The sequence below is a fragment of the Equus przewalskii genome, chromosome 22, assembly GCF_037783145.1.
Source record: "Equus przewalskii isolate Varuska chromosome 22, EquPr2, whole genome shotgun sequence".
In the NCBI taxonomy this organism is placed as follows: Eukaryota; Metazoa; Chordata; class Mammalia; order Perissodactyla; family Equidae; genus Equus; species Equus przewalskii.
Genome location: NC_091852.1, coordinates 48,182,307 through 48,203,700, shown reverse-complemented (window position 1 = coordinate 48,203,700; position 21,394 = coordinate 48,182,307). Strand labels below are relative to the sequence as shown.

At 50.9% G+C, this 21,394-nt stretch overlaps 1 protein-coding gene across 4 annotated transcripts; it reads left to right on the top strand.

Annotated features, from left to right (window-relative positions):
* The first annotated feature begins 6,475 nt into the window (after nt 1-6,475).
* On the top strand, nt 6,476-19,155 carry NOL6 (nucleolar protein 6). 4 transcript variants are annotated; one of them, XM_008526349.2, is made up of 26 exons: nt 6,476-7,084; nt 8,467-8,673; nt 8,759-8,875; nt 10,205-10,384; nt 10,760-10,928; nt 11,214-11,348; nt 11,436-11,599; nt 11,686-11,806; nt 12,027-12,085; nt 12,167-12,268; nt 12,470-12,585; nt 12,751-12,928; nt 13,087-13,209; nt 13,377-13,525; nt 13,673-13,748; nt 13,973-14,113; nt 14,257-14,374; nt 14,456-14,610; nt 14,717-14,880; nt 15,268-15,420; nt 15,631-15,728; nt 16,521-16,645; nt 16,765-16,854; nt 17,266-17,460; nt 17,577-17,678; nt 17,860-19,155. In XM_008526349.2, the coding sequence occupies exons 1-26, from the start codon at nt 7,031-7,033 to the stop codon at nt 18,007-18,009; spliced, it is 3,441 nt and encodes a 1,146-aa protein (XP_008524571.2). In that variant the 5' UTR covers nt 6,476-7,030; the 3' UTR covers nt 18,010-19,155. The 4 variants fall into 4 exon arrangements, 1 of the variants encoding a protein (XP_008524571.2); XR_011531669.1 differs by having other exon boundaries at nt 6,505-7,084; nt 17,270-17,460; XR_011531671.1 differs by lacking the exon at nt 15,631-15,728 and having other exon boundaries at nt 6,505-7,084; nt 17,270-17,460.
* Nucleotides 19,156-21,394: the final 2,239 nt, after the last annotated feature.

Genomic DNA, 21,394 nt, shown 5'->3' with positions numbered 1-21,394 from the left:
ACAGATGCTCTCAGCTTTAAGGTCCAACCTGGAACTGAGGGACTTTTAAAATAAGCATGACTGAAGTGAGATGTGGAGACAGTCTTCAATCCCATGATTTAAAAGACCCCTTTCTCTCAGGAAGGCATGTCCTATGACAACTGCTTAAATGTTTCCTAGAAAAGCCAGGATACTGTGAGAGTTCCACACTTAGAATTTGGGGATCAGAAAGATCCTTGGTTCCAACCCTGGCTCCACTATTTAGATTACCTCTTCCTTTTTCATCAGCTTCTATGAAAAAGGGCTAATTATACCTAACCTAAGCAACTGTAAAGATTAAATGAGATCATCTATATACAATGTTTAGCTCCATGACTGGCACATGGTAAATGATCTATAAATAGAAACTTAAAGAAAAAAATTTTAAAGGCATGGCTGCATTCTGGATACCACCCCCTCCATTTTTTAATAGACTTTTTTTTTTACAACAGTTTTAGATTTATAGAAAAATTAAGAAGATAGTACAGAGAGTTCCCATATACCTGGCACCCAATTTCCCCTATTTAACATCTTACATTAGCATAGTATATTACAATTAATGAAACAGTATTGATATATTATTAACTACAGTCTTTACTGACATTTCCTTAGTTGTTACCTACTGTCCTTTTCCTGTTCCAAGATCCCATTCTGGAAGCCACACTATATTTAGTTTTCATGTTTTGTTAGGCTCCTCCTGTGATTTTCCTTGTTTTTGATGACCTCGACAGTTTTGGAGAGTATTAGTCAAGTATGTTGTAGGACGTCCCTCACTTAGGATTTGATTCAACTGGGGTTATAAGTTTTTGAGGGGAAAATCACAGAAGTAAAATGACATTTTCATTATATTATATCAAGGGCACATAATATCAACATGACTTATCAGTGTTGATATTGACCTCAATCACCTGGCTAAAGTAGCGTGTCAGGTTTCTCCACTGTAAAGTTACTCTTTTTACCTCCTTTTTATACTGTACTCTTTAAAAGGAAGCCACTATGTACAATCCACACTGAAGGAGCCCCTTCATCTTTTAGTTATTTTTTCTCAGAGATGAGGTGCCAGTATTTTAAAGAATCATTCCCTAGCTTCCAGTTCTACTCTCTAGGTCTTGAGACCAAACTCCACTGGAATTAGAGGTCACTTCAGAGGAGGAGGAGTGTCTTAATCAATGCAGCTTCTCCTCCCAAAATGATGGTGTATGACCTGTTCTGACTTCGCCTCCTCCACCACTCAATTAGGGACAAGAAGATTGCTGACCTGGAAAGGTGGAACACCTTTAATAACAAGGGTATGAGTAGACAAATAGGCAAAGTTCATCTTCAAAGCATTTCACCCACATAAACTCATCACAGCCCCACCCTAACCCGGAAGATGGTAGATCCCCAGCCTAAGCCACTGGAACCTACATCTGGCACCCAGACCAGAAGCTGCTCCCTGGGCTCAAATCAACTCGCAGGCTCATACTACATAGCCACAATGGCCATGGCCCTAAGATGGGTAGCTAATAAATGTGTACCTGTCTGGAAGTTCTCACAGCCTAGCGAGTTAATGAATTGTATACTTAAGGCTCTCCTTTATCACGTCAGAGGAATTCGAATTCCACAGAGCTTGTCTCATGCCTTTTTATCCTAGCAGGTAAAACATTGTTTATTAGTAAGTTGCAAGTGTGTCTTATTCATCCTTGGATCCTCAGCAAACAGCACACTGTCTGACACAAAGTAGACACTAAGTAATTGTTCTCATGGGCTCACAGCCAAGGGCAGGAAGACAATCAGTAACAACAACAATAAAGACACAAATAGAACAGCATCCTCCACCCCCATGTCTAATAGCATCTCTCAGACACATAGTAGGTGCTCAAGAGTATAAATTCCATAAGGACAAGTCCTGTTCATAACCATATACACGCTACCACCATGTTTGGCACATACTAGTAAACACTTAAAACATTTATCAAAAGAATGAATGGCAGAAACACCTTCCCATATTGTTTCATAATGACAGGTAGAGATTGACTTGACTGACTGGTGCCCTCTGGTGGTAAAGAAAACAGGACATTTACCCTCAGTCTCTAAGGCATCACCTGGTACTCTCTCCAAGGAGGGATCTTCTGAAGAATCAATTACTTTTCTTCCAAAGAGAAAAGATATGGAAATCTCGGTAGGATAAATGAGAGGGAGGGGTATTTACTTTAGAAAGGTTAATTCTGACCTTACAGAATGACTCTTTTAAAGGGCCAACATTTTTTTCCTTCTGCACATGTTAACATGTCTAAGTCTTGAATAGCGCTCTTAAGGAGCCATAATCTTACTTGAATAATAGCTAACATTTGTTGTGTATCAGTATGTGACAGGCTCTTTACATACAGTATCCTATTCTCACAAAAATCCATGACATGGTCATTACCAGAGTGTCTATTTTACTGAGTATAATAAGGCTTAGAGAGGTTAAGAAAGTTACCCAAGGTCACCCAGCGAGTAAATGACAAAACCCATAGTTGAACCTTGACCATCCTACTTTAGTGTGACTGCTCTTAACCACCATGCTATAATGTTCCTAGTCTAACTTGCCCACAGCAATCTGTACATATCATATCCCCCCAGTGTTATATTGTACTGCAATTACTTGTTTACACCTTTCTCCCAGCCTCTGAGGTGCTCTTAAGAAGGAGCCATTCATACATTCAACAAATGCTTATTGAGCACCTGCTATGTGACAGGTCTTGTGCTAAATGCCAAGGATGCAGTAGTGAATGAGACAAATCATTGGATCCTGCCCTCATGGAGCTTACATTCTAGTGGCTGAGACAGAAACAGACAAAAACAAGTAATTAGTAGACAAATAGTATCATCACAAGTTTTAGTGAGTACTAATGAAGGTGATTAAAGGGGGTTACAATTTTAAAGGGAGGCAGGGCAGGGGCAGAAGAAACTTCTGTGAGGTTACATTTAAATGAATAGAGGGACAAGCCTGTGAAATGTAAGGGCAAGGGCATTATTCCAGCTTTCTGGTTTGTGATTATCCTGTCATATTTATCTCTTCATCCCTGACACTGAGCACAGGGCTTGACATCGTCAGCTAATGTGGAATGAATGGGCACCTAATCTCCCAGCCCTTTGGTCTTCCTCAGACTTCAATGGTGCTGCTTCCTCTTCTCAGTCACTTCAACTCAAATCATGCTTCAAAACTTAGCACAAGCCCCATCTCCTCCAGGAAACCTTCCTTAACAATAAAAACATTCTTCACCCATAAAGAAGAAGGAAATCCTGCCATTTGTGACAACATGGATGAACAATATGCTAAGAGAAATGTCAGAGAAAGACAAATACAAATACTGTATGATCTCACTTATATGTGGAACCTAAAAAAGCCAAACTCCGTAGAAACAGAGAGTAGAATGGTGGTTACCAGTGGGTGGAGAGTGGGGAAAATGAATAGATGTTGGTTAAAGGGCACACCTTCCAGTTATACAAGGAATAAGTTCAGGGGATCTAAGGTACAGCATGGTGACTATAGTTAACAATGTTGTATACTTGAAAGTTGCTAAGAAAGTAGATCTTAAATATTCTCACCATAACAATAACAACAAAATGTAATTATGTGAGGTGAAGGATGTGTTAAATGTATTAACTAACCTTAACTGTGGTAATCATTTTGCAATATATACATGTAACAAATAATGACATTGTACACCTTAAACAACATTATATACCACTTATATCTCAATAAAGCTGGAGAAAAAGAACAATCAAAACGTTCTGAGCAAGGAGGGCAGGAAGTTCAAAGGCCCAGGACAAGAAAGCAAGACAGAGTGGAGAAACTCCAAGTAATTCAATATGGCTGGGGCATAAAATTTGACTGAGACAATGGAGGGAGACAAAGCTGGAAGGTTGACAGTGGTCACATTCATTCAGTAAACATTTATTGACTATTTACAGTATGCTAGGCATTGGGCATGTAGACCTGGTCCTTGTCTTAATAGATTCACAGTAAAGGGCAAAGAGAGAGACAATTGATAAACAATCAAAAATTGTAAAAAAAAAAAAAAAAAGTGCTAAAAAAGGAAATTTTAAATAGGGTGATGAGATAAGGGAAAACATATTTCAGATGAGGTGGTCAGTGACTGCCTAACAGTGAATGCTGAGAGCTGAAGGATGAAAAGAAGAAAAAGTCAAAGTCAAGAAAAAGCATTCCAGACAGAGCAGTTTGGCTCAAGTCTCTGAGATGGGAAAGAACTTGCTGCAACTAAGGAATTGAAGGAAAGCTGATGTTGCTGGAGCTAAGCGACAAGGGGTGGAGTATCAAGAAAAATGATGGGAGCCAGCACTGATGGCCTAGTGGCTAAAATTTGGCGCTCACCACTTCAGTGGCCTGGGTTCCCTTTCCAGTTGCAGAACCACACCACCTATCTGTCAGTTGCCATGCTGTGGCAGTGGCTCACATGGAACTAGAACAACTTACAACTAGCATGAGCAACCATGTACTGGGGCTTTAGAGAAGAAAAGAAAAAGGAGGAAGATTGGCAACAGACATTAGCTCAGGGTGAATCTTTCCCTGCAAAAAAAAAAAAAAAAAAAAAGGATGGGATAGTGAGTGAGGGACTGAGGGACTTTATTGATCATGGCCTTGTAGAAGTTTGTATTTCATTCTAAATATAATTGGGAGCACTGATGGGTATGAGTTTTTAAAAGGAGGGTGACATGATAGGATTTTAGTTTCAGAAAACTCATTCTGGCAACCATGTGGAGACCGATCGAAGAAGGACCACTCTCATGAAAGTTCCTTTAAAAACTATTGCATAAACTAATCTATACTAGTAGAAGTCAGGATAGTGGTTATTGTTAAGGGATAGTGACCAGAAGGCAGCATGAGGGGAGAAGCTAAAGGTGCAGGAAATGTTCTGCTTCTTTTCTGGGAGCTGATTACATGGGTATGTTTGGTTTATGAATATTCAAGCTGTACCCTTATGTGAATTTTTCTATATGTTTATTGTACTTCAATAAAAGATTTTAAAAGAAAAAGCTATTGAATGAAACTGTCTTATATTCTTCAAAAATGTTGTCATAAAAGACCAAAAAAGGGAGAGCTCAGGGAATGTTTCAGATTGAGAGAAAAGAAACATGAAGACAAAACTGATGCATGATCTTGCATCCGGAAATAAAACATTCCAACATAAAAGATATTATTGGGATATGTAATTGGCAAAACTTGAATATGGACGTTATATAATAGTATTGAATCAGGGTTACATTTCCTGAATTTTATAATTGGACTATGATTATGTAAGAGATAGTCCTTGTTCTTAGTAGATACATGCCAAAGTATTTGGGATGTGTGCAACTGATTCTCAAATGTTTCTGCAAAATAATGATAACACATAAATACCTAAAGACAAAGCAAATTTGGCAAAACGTTAGCACTAAGTTATGATGGGTATATGGGTATTCATTATATTAGTATTGCAACACTTCAACAGATTTGGAAAATTTAATAATAAACTGGAGAGAAGCTATTATCTAGGCACAAGGGTAGACGACTGGGACTAAACTTGGCGGTAAAGACAGAGAAGAGTGAACAAATTCGAAATACATTTTGGAGGTAGAACTGACAAAACTGGTTAACTGATAAGATGTGTTGGATGGCGAAAGGGCTCTATAAATCACTGGTGTAAACACAGTAGATGCCCCTTATCGGCTCAGGATAGTTCCAAGGCTCTCAATAGATGCCTGAAACTGCATGTAGTATAGACTCATATATATACATATAAACTACGGTTTTTCTTATACATAAGTACATACCTATGATAAGGTTTAATTTATAAATTAGGCACAGTAAGAGATTAACAACAATAATAGAACAATTATAAGAATATACTGTAACAAAAGTTACCCTAGATCTTAGCAACCTCAGCAAGTGATTTTTTCCCCCTTCCTTGTTAAGACAGTAACTTTCACCTTTTCACTCACAGGAAGCACTTTACCGCTTCTCTTTGGCATGTCTAAATTGCCAACATCACTGCTCTTGCACTTTGGGGCCATTGTTAAGTAAAATAAGGGTTACTTGAACACAAGCACTGCCGTAACTTGACAGTCAAGCTGACAACCCAGAGGCTCGCAGCATATAGCGTGCCTGTGCTGGACAAAGGGGACAGCGAGGGACAGACCCCAACCGCCCAAGATTTTACCACGCTACTCAGGCGGCCAATTTAAAATTTATGAATTATTTAATTCTAGAACTTTTCCATTTAATATTTTCAAACCGAGGTTGACCAACGGTAACCAAAACCTCGGAAAGAAAAAACGGGCATCGGCGTGGTGAACTACTGTAAACAAGCCCCGTCCCAAAAAGCCCAAACTAGCTCCGCCTATCCCCTTTCCTCCCAAGCGGAGGAAGTGAGGAAAAGGCAGCGACCGCCAAGCTACCGGCAGGCTTCCGGTCTGGCGTCGCAAAGAGGCCGTAAATCGAACCCTGTTTAGCCCCTCCCCTATAATTGGCGATTCTGGGGAGTGACGGAAATCAATGGCGAGCGACACAGGCTGCACTCACCCAATGGCTCAGGAGCTGGGCGGAGTCTTGCGACACGTGCTTCCGGGGGTCCGCCCGGAACCCCAGCAGATCTCCGCAGGGCACCCCCGCAGATCTCGGCAGGGCCCCCTTGCAGATCTCGGCAGGGTCCTAGCAGATCTCGGCAGGGCCCCCAACAGACCTTGGCATGGTCCCCGCAGATCTCGGCAGGGCCCTCCCACAGATCTGCTGCGCCTCGTGGACGCTCTGCTGAGGGCCGCCGCGGTTCTGCCTAGGGCTTCGGCAGCGTCTCCGGCGCTTCTGCGGAGCATCTTCGCCCTTCTGCAGAGGGGCTTTGGCCCTTCTGCGGAGCATCTTCGGCGCTTCTGCGGAGGGCCTTTGGCCCTTCTGCCCAGGACTTAGGCAGTTCTGCCGACGTGGAAGAAGTGTGCCGAGCACACCGGCCTTAAACCCCAAAGTGCGGGAGCGAGACCTGGACCCGGACGGATGGGGCCGGCGCCTGCGGGAGCGCAGGTTCGCGGAGCTGCTGGGGAGCCGGAGGTGGGTGAGCCATTTGGAGGAAGGGATGCTCAACGTGCCAGAGAGGGCAGAACCTGACAGTGACAGCTTGCTGGCGAAGAGCACGAGGGCGGTCCCCTCTGGAGGAGCCCCTTTGCCCCGCTGCTTCCAGCGTGGGGCACTGAGACAGACAGAGCTTGCTAGGGGAGATGGAACCTGGCATTATTTGGATAGGAGTAGTAAAGCCTGTTCAGCTTCTCCCTTCGCGAGCTCTGCACCTTGAAGTTGAAGGGACCCCTCGGAGCTTGGATATTTCCCTGATCAGTCCTTCTTCTTGACATTAGGGTGGGATCTTCTCTCTTGTGCTCAATTTTGTGCTCCCTGCTGTAACGAAGGGCACATGGTGGTGCTCCCGGAGCGCTCCAGTAAGGCTCTACGGGTACCGGGCCGTGGAGTGGGGCAGGGCCCAGGGCTGTAGGGGAGAAGGTTTGGGATCCCGCAGACAGGGGTTTGAAGCCTGCTCACAATCTAGGCGTACTAACTGGAACCTCGATTTCACCTGGTTTCCTTCAAACGTCCGTTTTCTGTTACGGTTATTGTGAGGATTGAATCACCTACTGAGTGTATCCTCCGCAGCCACTAGGTTCTAGCTCTTTCCATCGTTGAGCATCTAATATATACTGCTGCAGTCTGTAGTCGGGGCTTGCTAGGGGAAGTGGAACCTGGCAGGATTTGGATAGGGCAAGAGTGAAGATGCGATTTGTGAAGTCCCAGGACTAACCTAGCAGGAGGAGGCTCCCTGATGCATGGTACCTGGAAATACAAGGAGCTCGGGCATTGCTTATGGCAGGGCCGAGTTGGCTACTACCCCTACCATCTCCAAGCAGGGCTCGGTGCTTGTACTGCAGGTAGACAGGAAACCCTCAGCTCCAGAAGTTTTCAGTCTAGAGCTCAGTACTCTTCTTCTAAGTATGATTATCCTGAGTTTTACACAGTCTGACTCCCATTCAAAAGAGGGAGCAGGTGAAGTTTTTACCCACATCCTATCATGGTGGCACTTCAGGCAGTGGATGCTAGACACTGATGATCTCACACTGGCTTCTTTTTTTTTTTTTTTTAAGATTTTATTTTTCCTTTTTCTCCCAAAGCCCCCTGGTGCATAGTTGTGTATTTTTTTTTAAAAGATCTTATTTTTCCTTTTTCTCCCAAAGCCCCCCGGTACATAGTTGTGTATTTTTTTAGTTGTGGGTCCTTCTAGTTGTGGCATGTGGGATGCGGCCTCAACATGGCCTGACGAGCGGTGCCATGTCCACACCCAGGATTTGAACCAGCAAAATCCTGGGCCGCCGAAGTGGAGCACGCAAACTTAACCACTCGGCCATGGGGCTGGCCCCTCACACTGTTCTTTCTCTCGCTGGCCACAGGTGATGGAGCCAGCTCTGGAAGGTACAGGCAAGAAGGGGAAGAAAGGATCCTCAAAGAAGCGTACAGTGGCTGGGTCTCCAGGGGAGGGCCTCCTACAGCCTGTAAAGCTCAGCCGGGCAGAACTGTACAAGGAGCCTACCAATGAGGAGCTGAACCGCCTTCGGGAGACCGAGAGTCTGTTCCACTCCAGCTTGCTTCGTTTACAGGTACCGTTGGGTGGCTGAGGGTTGAATTACAGGGGCAGGCCTGGGACTCTGAGGCTGAAAGATTCTCTGTCGCCCATTGTTATAGGTAGAGGAGCTGCTGAAGGAAGTGAGGCTGTCCGAGAAGAAAAAGGAGCGGATCGATGCTTTCTTACGGGAGGTCAACCAGCGGATCATGAGGATACCCTCAACCCCTGAGACAGAGGTAAGGCAGGTGATGTGGGGAACTGGAAAGCCCGGAAGTCCCCAGTCAGGGCCTCTGAAGCAGGGGCCTAGCTATTCTCTGGAGGGGTTGGGGTGCTAGGGAGCTCATTCTCACTGCCAAGAGGCTCAGCTAGGAGCGTCGTCACTTGTGTGTTCATTCAATCAGTAAACACTTATGTGCTTGTGATAGTTGTATCCTTAGGAGGTGTCAGTGAATAAAGTAGCCTATGTTCTAGTGTTGGGGTAATGGACAGTAGATAATAAGCATGACCAGGAAACCACATGGTGGTGTTAAAAGGTGGAAAGCACTATGGAAAAAGGAAAAAGTAGGCCTAGATAAGGGGATTGTGGGACTGTCAGATGATAGGAATGGTTTGCAGTTTTAAATAGGGTTGTTGAGGTAGGCCTCATTGAAGTGACATTTGTGTGAAGATTTGAAGGAAGTGAGTCAGCCATATAGATATCTAAGAAAGGAAGAGCATTCTAGTAAGGGGAAGCAGCCGACACAAGGGCTGAAAGGCAGGAGTAGGTCTGGTACGTTCCTTGGAATAAATAAGGAGACAACAGAAGGAGATGAGTTCAGAAAGGTCAGGGAGGAAGGTGGCATTTCATGCAGGGCCTTGTGTACCAAAACGAGGACTTTGGCTGTTGCTCTGTGTGAAGTGGGGAGCCACTGCAGGGTGTGTTTATAGAGTAGTGATGTGATCTAACTTCAATTTTAAAAAGTTCACTCAGGCTGTTGTGTTGAAAGTAACATGGAGGGGGGCAAGGGTGAAATCAGGGAGACTAGTTAGGAATCTTGTGCAGTGATCCACTGAAAAATGGTAGTGGCTCAGACTAGAGTAGAGAAGTGGAGAAGCGGTTAGTGTCTGGATGCCTTTTGAAAGTGAGATGGGGGGCCAGCCCCATGGCCGAGTGGTTAAGTTCGTGCACTCTGCTTTGGTGGCCCAGGGTTTCACCAGTTCAGATCCTGGGCGCAGACATGGCACCACTCATCAGGCCATGCTGAGGTGGTGTCCCACATAGCACAACCAGAGGCACTCACAATTGAAATACATGACTATGTAACTATGTACTAGGGGGGCTTTGGGGGAAAAAAAAGTGAGATGCATGTTCTGAACAGAGATGGATCGAGGTGATTTAAATGTTTTTGGCTTGAGCAACTAACATGGAGTTGCCATGGGGACTGTGGGAAGACATGTTTATGGGAGGATCAGGAGTTTGGTTTCAAACATGTTGACATGTTGAATTTGAGATGTCTACTAGACATCAGGGGGACGTGTTAGGAAGGCAATCAAATCAATATGTATCACTATCTGTGTCCCCACAGCTGACTGACCAGGCATGGCTCCCGGCTGGGGTGCAAGTCCCCCTCCACCAAGTGCCCTATGCCGTGAAGGGCTGTTTCCGCTTCCTGCCCCCAGCCCAGGTCACTGTTGTGGGCAGCTACCTGCTGGGCACCTGCATCCGGCCGGACGTCAATGTGGATGTGGCACTGACCATGCCCAGGGTGAGGTCCAGAATTTAGGGGATAGAGAGGCCTGCCACTTCACCACTTAGAAATTCCTGGGTCCCTCTTTCTTTCCCACCTGCCACTTGTCAGGAGATTGAAATCTGAATTCTAAATCAAAAGAGTAGATCACTGTAGTCATCCTGAGGGCAGCTTAGATGTGCCTGTGGGTCAGTTGCTACCCCTTTGGAACCTTGCCTTCCTTATTTGAGAAGTGGGTATGGGGTTGCTAGCCCTGGCTCGGGCCCACTGGCCAGCGGAGAATCCCTGGGGTTGCTAAGCTATGACTCTCACCTTGGCCTCATTGTGGCCCCCAAGCTCTCCAACAATAAGCACTTAAGTGTCTGGTCATCTCTCTCTTCTGATCCCCTCTAGGAGATCCTACAGGACAAAGATGGGCTGAACCAGCGCTACTTCCGCAAGCGTGCCCTCTACCTTGCTCACTTAGCTCACCACCTGGCCCAAGACCCCCTCTTTGGCAGTGTTCACTTCTCCTACACCAATGGCTGCCATCTGAAACCCTCGCTGCTGCTACGGCCACATGGTGGGAGGCACACACAGGACCGAGGGCACAGTATGGGGTGATACATCTGGGGGGGGAGGCACACACAGGACTGAGGGCACAGTATGGGGTGACATATCTGGCGGGGGAGGCACAGGGCCCTCAAGTCCAAGGTGAGAGGCTTGGGCCTCTAGTTTGAGGGAGAAGATATAGGGACTTCAGGTTCCAAGGTGAGAGGGCATGGGCCCTCAAGCAGAAGGATGGTGGTGCAGGAACCCCTCTGGCCCCAGGGGGCTGGAGGGTCTCAGCACCCCTGTCTTCCCTCAGGGAAGGATGAGCGCCTGGTCACTGTACGCCTGCATCCATGCCCTCCGCCTGACTTCTTCCGCCCCTGCCGTCTGCTGCCATCCAAGAACAATGTGCGCTCTGCCTGGTACCGAGGGCAGAGTCCTCCAGGGAATGGTGAGCAGGCACTGGTGTCAAGGGGGAGCTTGATGGAAGGTTGTTGTGGGGACTTCTCCTCTCATGGCTTCCCCTTTCCTCCCACAGGTAGCCCAGAGCCCCCCACCCCCCACTATAACACATGGGTCCTGCAGGACACAGCCCTTGAGTCCCACATGCAGCTGCTGTCAACCGTGCTGGGCTCAGCCTTGGGGCTGAAGGATGGTGTGGCACTTCTGAAGATCTGGCTGCGGCAGCGGGAACTGGACAAGGTGACTTGGGAGTGGCCCAGCTTCCCTGCCTCACTGAGTGGTGGGCTGGCTCTGAGCTTGGGCCTCTCTCTCCATCTCTTTTTCAGGGCCTGGGAGGGTTCAGTGGGTTCCTTGTCTCCATGCTGGTTGCCTTCCTTGTGTCCACACGCAAGATCCACACCACCATGAGCGGCTACCAGGTCCTGAGAAGCGTCTTGCAGTTTCTGGGTAAGGTGGCTAGACTCAAAAAGGCCAAGGGTTCCACTCATCCTGGGAATCCTCTCATCTCATCAAGGGTCATTTGAATTCTTGCTGTCAGACAGATGAGCAAACTGAATCCTGGAGGCAGGCAGTTGCAGCCACCTGGCCAGAGGGAGGGTGTCATTAGGGCTGAGTCCCCGTGGAGGGGATACCCGCTGACATACTCACCTTCTCTGGTTCACTTCAGCCACCACAGACCTGACGGTCAACGGGATCAGTTTATGTCTCAGCTCAGATCCCTCCTTGGTGAGTGGGGTATGGCCGAGTCTGGGCACGGAGGCCTGAAGGTAAAGCCCCCACCCTGACTGCTTCTCTCTCCCCTCCAAGCCGGCCCTGGCTGACTTCCACCAGGCCTTCCCTGTCGTCTTCCTGGACTCCTCAGGCCGTCTCAACCTGTGTGCGGATGTCACTGCCTCCACTTACCACCAGGTACCAGTGGTCCCTCACTCCTGGGTTCCCCAAATGGCCCAGCCTAGACTCTGTCCCTTCTGTCAGCACCAGAAGCCCAGAAAGTCCTCTCCAAAGAGCTTAGGTCAGGCATGTCTGTTGTTGTGAGCCCTCAGATCAATGAGGGGAGGCTGCAGTGGTGGTAGGCCCCCATCTGAGTTCCCGCCTTACGCTCTGGCCCAGGTGCAGCACGAGGCACGGCTGTCTATGGTGTTGCTAGACAGCAAAGCTGACGATGGATTCCAGCTGCTGTTGATGACTCCCAAACCGATGATTCGAGCTTTTGACCATGTCCTACAGTAAGTTCACGGGTGACAGGGTATGTCAGTAGGTTCTGTCTCCATGGGGCTAAGGTGATGGGACAGAGGTCCTCAGGCAGGTGCTCAGATCTTCCTGGTTGGGGGAGGGTGATACTTGGGGCCAGCAGTACCTGATTCCCCCTTTGACTCTCTATGCCCTCCCAGTCTCCATCCACTGAGTCGCCTGCAGGCTGCATGTCACCGGCTGAAGCTGTGGCCAGAACTGCAGGATCATGGTGGGGACTATGTCTCAGCTGCTTTGGGCCCACTAACCACCCTCCTGGAGCAGGGCCTGGGGTCTCGGCTGCACCTGCTGGCCCACTCTCGGCCACCAGTCTCAGAGGTGAGGTGGTATGGGGCGGGAAGTTGGTGGTTCTGACGGGCTTGGGTCCAGGGCCCCAGGAGATAGGAAAGACACACCATCCTTCTAGCTAGAAAGTAGGGTTCCAGAATAAGCTGGGGAATTCTTGAGTTGAGCTCAGCATTTTCTACACCCTACAGTGGGACATCAGCCAGGATCCGCCGAAGCACAGAGACTCTGGGACTCTGACCCTGGGATTGCTCCTCCGGCCTGAGGGGCTGACCAGTGTCCTCGAGCTGGGTCCAGAGGCCGACCAGCCCGAGGTGAGGAGCCCTGGGATCTGGGCATGATTGGGCCCTGTCTTGGGAAGCCCAGCATGTGCATTGGGAGGAGTGGGGTGGATTGTCCTCATGCCACTTGGATTAAGGCCTGTTGGGGAGATTTCCGACAGAGCCCGTTTTTGTTGATCTCTCACCCCTTTCCTCCTCAGGCTGCTGACTTCCGCCAGTTCTGGGGATCTCGCTCAGAGCTTCGGCGTTTCCAGGATGGAGCCATTCGGGAAGCTGTGGTCTGGGAGGCAGCCTCTATGGCCCAGAAGCGCCTCATTCCCCACCAGGTGGTCACCCACCTCTTGGCACTGTGAGTTTAGTATCTGAATGCCAGGAGGCAACCATGGCTGGGAAGCCTTTTAGGAGGGTCTGGCCTGAGCTTTTGAGGTGAGCAGCTCACGGCCAGCAGGTCACTTCATAGCCCCCAAGGCCCACACTGTCTGTATCCCTTTTCCAGCCATGCTGACATCCCAGATACCTGTGTCCACTATATGGGGGGCCTCTTGGACGTGCTAATGCAAGGCCTGAAAGAGGTAAGGGCGCTGGTTCAGGGCTGGGGTCAAGCCTGGGATTGTAGAGTACCCTGTGTGGCCTGATTGGGTGAGGGCATGGAGAACGTCCATCTCAGCCAGGTTGTGCTTCCTGGAGTGTCCAGCAGAGGGGGCACGCTCTCTGCAGCAGCCGAGCCAGGGCAGAATCCCTGGTGGTGATGGAGTTCTGTGGGGTCCTGGCCTGCTGACTGTCTTCTCCCTCTCAGACCTCCAGCACAGGTGAGGAGGCCCTCGCAGCTGCGGTGCGTTGCTATGATGACCTCAGCCGCCTGCTTTGGGGGCTGGAAGGTCTCCCGCTGACTGTGTCTGCTGTGCAGGGAGCTCACCCAGTGCTGCGCTACACTGAGGTGAGGTGTGAGGGGCAGGGAGCCCTCTCTGCTTGGTGACCCCCACCTCTACTCCACTCACTCAGTATTCTCCCTCCCACCTCCTGACTGTGGACACTCCCTCCCAGCCCCAGACCCCTTCCTCAGCCCCCCTTTCTCCATAGGTGTTCCCACCAGCCCCAATCCAGCCAGCCTACTCCTTCTTTGAGCACCTGCGAGAGCAGGCCTCACTCTTGCCCCGGCCAGACAAGCCCTGTCCAGCCTACGTGGAACCCATGACTGGTGAGGGGGCTCTTGGGAGGGGGTAAGAGGAACTCTTCCCACCCCAGGCCACAGCCTGAGACCTCTCACTCTTCTCTCCAGTGATTTGTCACCTAGAGGGCAGTGGTCAGTGGCCACAGGATGCTGAGGCCATACGGCGGGTCCGAGCTGCCTTCCAGCTGCGTCTGGCAGAGCTGCTGACACAACAGCATGGGCTGCGGTGCCGTGCCACAGCCACGCACACTGATGTCCTCAAGGTTAGGCTGATGCAAGGCAGGGATACCCCCAGGGAGGGAGGGGACGGGGGTGTCAGGGTACCCCAGGCCAACATGTACCTCCCCATCCCGTACCCTCTTCCAACAGGATGGGTTTGTGTTCCGGATTTGTGTGGCCTATCAGCGGGAGCCCCAGATCCTGAAGGAGATGCGGAGCCCCGAGGGGATGATCTCACTGAGGGACACACCCGCCTCCCTCTGCCTTGAGAGGGCCACAAGACAGTTGCCCCTGCTCACCAGTGCCTTGCATGGGTATGGTCACCTGCGTAGGCTCTTCTATCCACAGACCCTTTCCTGCCCCATTCTGCTCTCCTGGCCACCTGTCTCTCTGGGAGGCCAGAGATGGTGTAATAGCTAGAGAGAGGACTTCTGGAGTCAGGCAAGTTCTAGAATCCTGGCCCTGCCACTTCATGGCTGTGTCCCTTTGGGCAGGATTCCCCCCTGGATCTTGTTTTTCTCTTCTGTAAAATGGAAATAATGCTGGGACCAACCTCTTGAGGCATTAGTTAGGAGAATGTAACACATTAGCACGGGGGCCAGTGTTGGGTAGAGGTTGAATACACAGTGGCTGTAGGGCTGAACCTGTTCTTGGGCCCTGAATGTGTGGGTCTCATTGTCACTGCCTTCTTCCTGCTGCAGACTCCAACAGCAGCACCCAGCCTTCTCGGGTGTGGCTCGGCTGGCCAAGCGGTGGGTGCGCGCCCAGCTTCTAGGTGAGGGGTTCACCGATGAGAGCCTGGACCTGGTGGCTGCTGCCCTTTTCCTGCACCCTGAGCCCTTCACCCCTCCCAGGTGATTCCCTCCACCTTTTCCCTAGCCAAGAAGTTCCCCTGGGGCCAGCTTTTATCCCTCATGCTGGGAGAGGGTGGCTAAAGCAAGTGACAGAAGGGGTCCTAAGACACCCCCACTATCCATGCCGAGGGGTCTAGGCTTCCGAGACTGTTGGGGTAGCCTAGGGGGTGTGACTGGGCTCCAGACTGTTTGCTCACTCGTTCCCCTCAGCTCTCCCGAGGTGGGCTTCCTTCGGTTCCTTTTCCTGGTATCCACCTTTGATTGGAAGAACAACCCCCTTATTGTCAACCTCAACAATGAGCTCACTGGTAAGTGGGAGGACTGGGGTCAGACAGCTGGAAGAACTACCCTTCTGGATTGCAGAGTGGGGCTGGCAAGGGTTTCCCTGTCAATTGGTGAGGTTTTCTTTCTTCTGCTCCATCCGAGATATCTTTCCCTGACTCTGACTGCCTTGGGGTGGGGAATTATTAGGAGGAAAAGGCCAAGATCAAGTCTTCAGGGAGCTCTGAGGCCATAGAGATATGGTTTGCCCACGTGATGATCAGAAACACAATGGGCTGGGGAGGGTCAGCAGGCCACTGGGGGCCTGGGAAGGGAAGAGGCAAGTGGAAGGGGAACTCTGAACACCGGGTGGGAAGTCTTGTGGTGGGGAACAGGAAAGGGGCCAGATTAGGATAGATGCCCTGAGCTCTTGGGGCTGGGAGTAATGATTTCTGTTGTAATATGAGGAGCTCCTGGTCCCAGCAGCGATGAGGGTGTCAGCTTCCTAATTCCCCAGGTGTGTGGGAGCACAGGGAGGGAGGGGGCCAGGGGCAGGCCTCAGCTTGTGCTGGCCCGGAAACTGGACTAGGGTGCCAGGCAGTGGAAAATTCTGCCTCTGGGCTGAGGCTGGGAGTTTAACGCCCCACCCGATTGAGGTAAATGCGGTGTCCTTTTCATCACTTTTGCCGCTTGGGGGAGGGGCATTGGAAAATCCCTGTGATGGGCAGCTGCTGGGTGTACAGTAGGAGGACCTGGACAGTAGAGGGTATCCTGGGGAGAGGGCCAGCTGACCCAGAAATCGCCGAGTGCTTCTGACCCAAGACCCCTTTTGTCCACAGTGGAGGAGCAGGTGGAGATCCGCAGTGGCTTCCTGGCAACTCGATTACAACTCCCTGTCATGGTCGTCTATACCCCCCAGGATCGCAAAAGCTCTGTATGGACGCAGGATGGACCCTCGCCCCAGGTTCAGTCCCATCCCTGCCCCTAAATGTGTGGTTTTCTCCCCCAAGGGAAAAACAGGCCAGCCTGACCTAAGAGAGACCTGTGGTCGGGTCTGACCTGATGTGTGTGTGTATCCCCCAGATCCTACAGCGGCTCGTGGTCCTGGCAGCTGAGGCCTTGCCTGTCCTAGAGAAACAGCTAATGGATCCCCGGGGGCCTGGGGACATCAGGGTAAGCCCCTGACCAAGGCTGACTCCAGGGGCCCTGGGGATTCTACCTTTAAATCATGGAATCCCAGAGCTCTAGGGGCCCTCACGAGATGCCTAGACCCCTTATTTGGTGAGACTGAATCCCAAGAAGGCATTGAAGCTGCCCACAGTGCCTGGCAGTGGTGGAGCCTGGAGGAGAACCAGGGCCCCAGCTCCATCCAGGCCTCGTGCTTCTAGGCTGTACTCCTCCTGCTAGACCCAAGCTAGCGTCACCTGGGTCTTAATGTTCCTGCCTTCATATGAGCATTCGGGTCCAAATTGAGGGGGTCAGACAAAGGGGAAGGAGGGAGCCATGATGGGCGGGTCGAGGGGTTTGTAATCCAGCTCCCAACTCCCAAGTGGGCACTGCTGACCCCTCCCTACGCTTCCTTAGACAGTGTTCCGGCCACCCTTGGACATGTATGATGTGCTGATCCGCCTGTCTCCCCGCCACATCCCCCGGCACCGCCAGGCTGTGGACTCGCCAGCTGCCTCCTTCTGCCGTGGCCTGCTCAGTGAGCCAGGGTCCTTATCCCTGATGCCCGTGCTGGGCTACGATCCTCCTCAGCTCTATCTGGCACAGCTCAGGGTAGGTCCTAAAGGGCCGACTGACCCTGAGGAGGGGACTTCCAGGTGGAGCTTGAGCCATGGAGGTGGCTCTTAGGTGCCCACCTGTAACCTTGTCTCTGTCTTACCCTTTCCTAGGAGGCCTTTGGGCACCTGGCCCTTTTCTTCTATGACCAGCATGGCGGAGAGGTGATCGGTGTCCTCTGGAAGCCTGCCAGCTTCCAGCCTCAGCCTTTCAAGGTGTGCTGGCTGGTGACAGCCCTCTGTTCCTGAGTGTGAATATGTGGTTCCATGTGGGCATGCATATCTGTGTGTGGCCTGCTCCATGAGTGACCCTGTGTCAGCTGGGAAGCATGTGTGTCTTGGTGTTTCTGGGTGTGCCTTTGTGACACCTCAATCCACATTTCTCTGATTCCCCCAGGCCTCCAACACAAAGGGTCGCATGGTGGTGTCTCAAGGTGAGGAGCTGGTGCTGGTGCCCAATGTAGAAGCCATCCTGGAGGACTTTGCCATCCTGGGTGAAGGCCTGGTGCAGGCTGTGGAGGCCCGAAGTGAGCGGTGGACTGTGTGATCTCTAGCCCCAGGAGCAAGCTGTAGATGGACGGCAGGACTTCAGACCTCTGGAGCAAGATGTCCAAGATGTCTGGAGCAAGACGGCGTGATCTCCACCCTCGTTGCATATGGACCCCCATGGAGGGCCTGCTGGCCTGAACACATTGAATCATCCCCAGCAAAAGCCCTGCCCCAGCTTTCCTTCTGATGCCCCAGCATTGGGGCAGGGGCCATGGTGTCCTACGGAGTCCCCTGGGCTTGACCGTCTGAACTCCCTGAAGAGGAGTGGGAGCCAGCTCAGAGAGGGAGCTGAATGGACCCCAGATGAACTCCATCCAACTGTCAGCCCTGGCCTGGACCTTTTTTTTCCCTTCCTAGGCTGCTCCCAGAAGCCTGGAGAGGAGGGCATGTGCCCAGGGCTGAGGCTCTGTCCCCTTCCCATTACCAGGGTGTGTGCCTGGACCTCAGTGTGCCTTCAGTGCAGCATCAGGCCTTTAAATGGGGTCCAGAGAAGGTGTGGCTCTTCCTGAGGGTCACAGAGTACCACCATTGAGCAGTGGAGAGGGGGCTGTGTGTGATGAATAGACCACATTGAAGGGGGACACAATGCCTTCCTGTGTTGGTTCTGCTGCTTCCCTGGGTGGTAACATGGAAAAGCACAGAGGACAGGAAGGGGCTGCGTGGAGGAAGGCATGAGGGGACTGGTGGTCCCTAGTCCAGGAGAGATGCGGAAATCGCCGAGTGCTGCCCTGGCCTCTCATTGTCTGAGCCCCTCCAACTCTGTGTGTCTGCCTGTTCATGTCACAAACTGCCCCACTGTGCTCCTGCAGCAGGGGTCAGAGGTGAGCCAGACACAAGTCCTGCTCTCCCGGAGATCCCAGTGCCCTGGGAGAGGGAGATGCTGCTTCCTTTCAGCCTGGTCCACACCCTCCTTCCAGCAGCCTCTCCCTTCGTCTTCCCTAATCCTGGCTGTTTTTCCAGACTCAGCTCAAATAGTGCCTCCTCCTTAAACCCTTCTCTCGACCCCAGCCTGAGGCACTCTTTCCCTCCACTGAAACATTAGAGCAATTACTGTCTGGTTGGATCCTTCGCGGTCATGTCCAGCGTCATGAACTCTTCTGTTGCCTTAAACTCTGATTTAAAATTAAATCACTTCATTTCCCCATGTTCTTGGCTTGTCTGCCTTTTTCACATGGTTTTGACCGTGTCCCCTATCTGGAAGCTCTAGGGGCAGGGAACATGTTTGAACACTGGTTTCCTGGCACCTGGTATGGTGCTCTGCTCCAGCAGGAGACAGGTGTGTGCAGACGGGGCCCCCAGCCCAGGCAGATGGAGGCCAGGGAAGGCCACCGGAAGACTTCAAGGGGAAAGGAGTCATCATTTGTGATCTCTCCCTAGAGTAGGTGGGTGGTGATGGTGAAAGATAAAGTAATGAAAAGTTGCTAATATTGAGTGACTTACAGTGCTGGGCACTGTCATTTTACATGTCTTCTGTATGGGAATTTGATCACAGTCATACTGGCCCTCAAGTATGTATTTTTAATTATCCTTACTTTCTGAGTGAGGGAAGGGGGTCCACGGCAGGCAGGGGCCCATTTGTGGAGGGGCTTTGATGCCTGGTTATCAGGCATCATCCTCTGAAGGATGAGCCACACGTGGGAACTCTGGTCTTCAATTTTGTCCCAATTCTGTTAGTCTTTGTGAACCTTTGCCAGTCCCTACTTGTCATGGGACAGCTTGGCCAGTGGTTGAACTTAGCACAGTGGATGCATTGATCGACTGTGCAAGCTAGGGTCTACAGCTCTATCCCCCTGCTCTTCATTCATGAATCCCAGATGCCAGCTGGCCAGGCTTTATTTTCCGTGAAAGAAGTGCAGTCCCTGCCTCACGGAGCCCTGCGTCCATGGCTATCTTTGGCCCCTCCTCAGTCTCCTTTTTCCTTGGTCCCACACACCTTGCTGGGCTCAGCCTCCCCACCTCTAAAATGGGCATGATAATGGCTTTGTTGGGTGTCCCATGTGGCTAGGGAAGAGGGCGGAGAACCCAAGGAGCTGCACCATCCTTTCTGTATTCCCTGCTTCAGCCTAGAGGGTGGGGTGTCGGGGGAGCAGGAAGCCCGGGCTCCCATTCCAATCCCTCATGTTGAGGCTCCCACCTGTTTCCTCAGATTTCCTTTGGGAAGTAGTTGAGGAAGCTGGTGTGGTCTAAGATGGCTCTGTGGGGCGCAGGGGTATGAGGAGCCGGACCCTTGGGGTGGGAAGAGGCCTAGAAGGAACTCCTCTGTGGGCCAGGGTGTGCAGGGTGATGGTCACGGATCCCCGTGGGTGTGTCCGCCTCTGTGAGCCTCTGCGTTTAACTTGGCAGGTGGACCTGGATGGGGTGGGAGTCTGGTCTGATGTAGGACGTGATTTGTCTGCTCCGTGTGTGTTGGGGGGCGTGTACGCGTCTGTATGCACTAGCCTGTGTGTGCAGGGTTTTGCCTCTAGCTCTGGGTTGCTGTCAAAGGGGAAATCCACTCCGTTTTCAAAGAGTAAGTCAGGACAAAAAGCTCTCAGTAAGAGACAAGGATTCCTTCCGGTGGCTTTAAATTATTTTAAATAAAGCCTTCCCCTTCTTGGGGTTCATTTTCCCCCGTTCTGTCAGAACTTCTAAGCCTCTCTATGTAGTTACATTTAGTGAATTCTCAAAGGGTCTTCCCTTCTGGCTGTGGTATCTGACAACCTCTCTAAACCAGAATCCTTTTAGCTGAAGACTGTTTTCCCCAGCCCAGCTTCTTACTTTGCAGAAAAAGAGCAAGACCCCAAGACCTAGGGGTCCTTGCAGCAGGTTACATTCAACGAAGTCCTGAGGGCTGCTTGGTCCCCGACCTATTAAGTTAGATTTGGGCTAGTCTGAGCACCCCCTCCCCTAATAAATATACACACATACCCACCCCCCAACATCCGGTACTCACTTTGTGAGTCACAGATTAATCCAGGTGAGCTGATAAAGGGGAGGGGAAGCCTGAGGCACGTGAGTCACCCCTGCCCTCCACAGGAAAGGCCACCTCCCATCCCCCTGCTGCAGGGAAGGAGGGAGGAGAAGGCGGCATCTTAGCCTGCCCCAGGGAACCGAGGGGGCCAGGGTGTTCAAGTCCACTTCCCTCTCTCACTTCAACTGCAGGGAGGGAGACAGGGAGGATAATTTTTCTGGTTTGCATGAGGTCCAGAGAGGTGTAGGAACTTGTCCAGAGTCACACAGGGAGGTGGGGGTGGAACCACAGAGAATCGAGGCATCCTGGCTCCAGGCTTGCCTGCTGAGCGTGGGCTTACCTGGGGCCAAGGGGTGTGTGAAGAGGGATAAAGGAGTAGAGAGGCCTGAGCTCCAGCTCTCTCTGGTTGTGGCCCCCCGAGGAGTGAAAATGC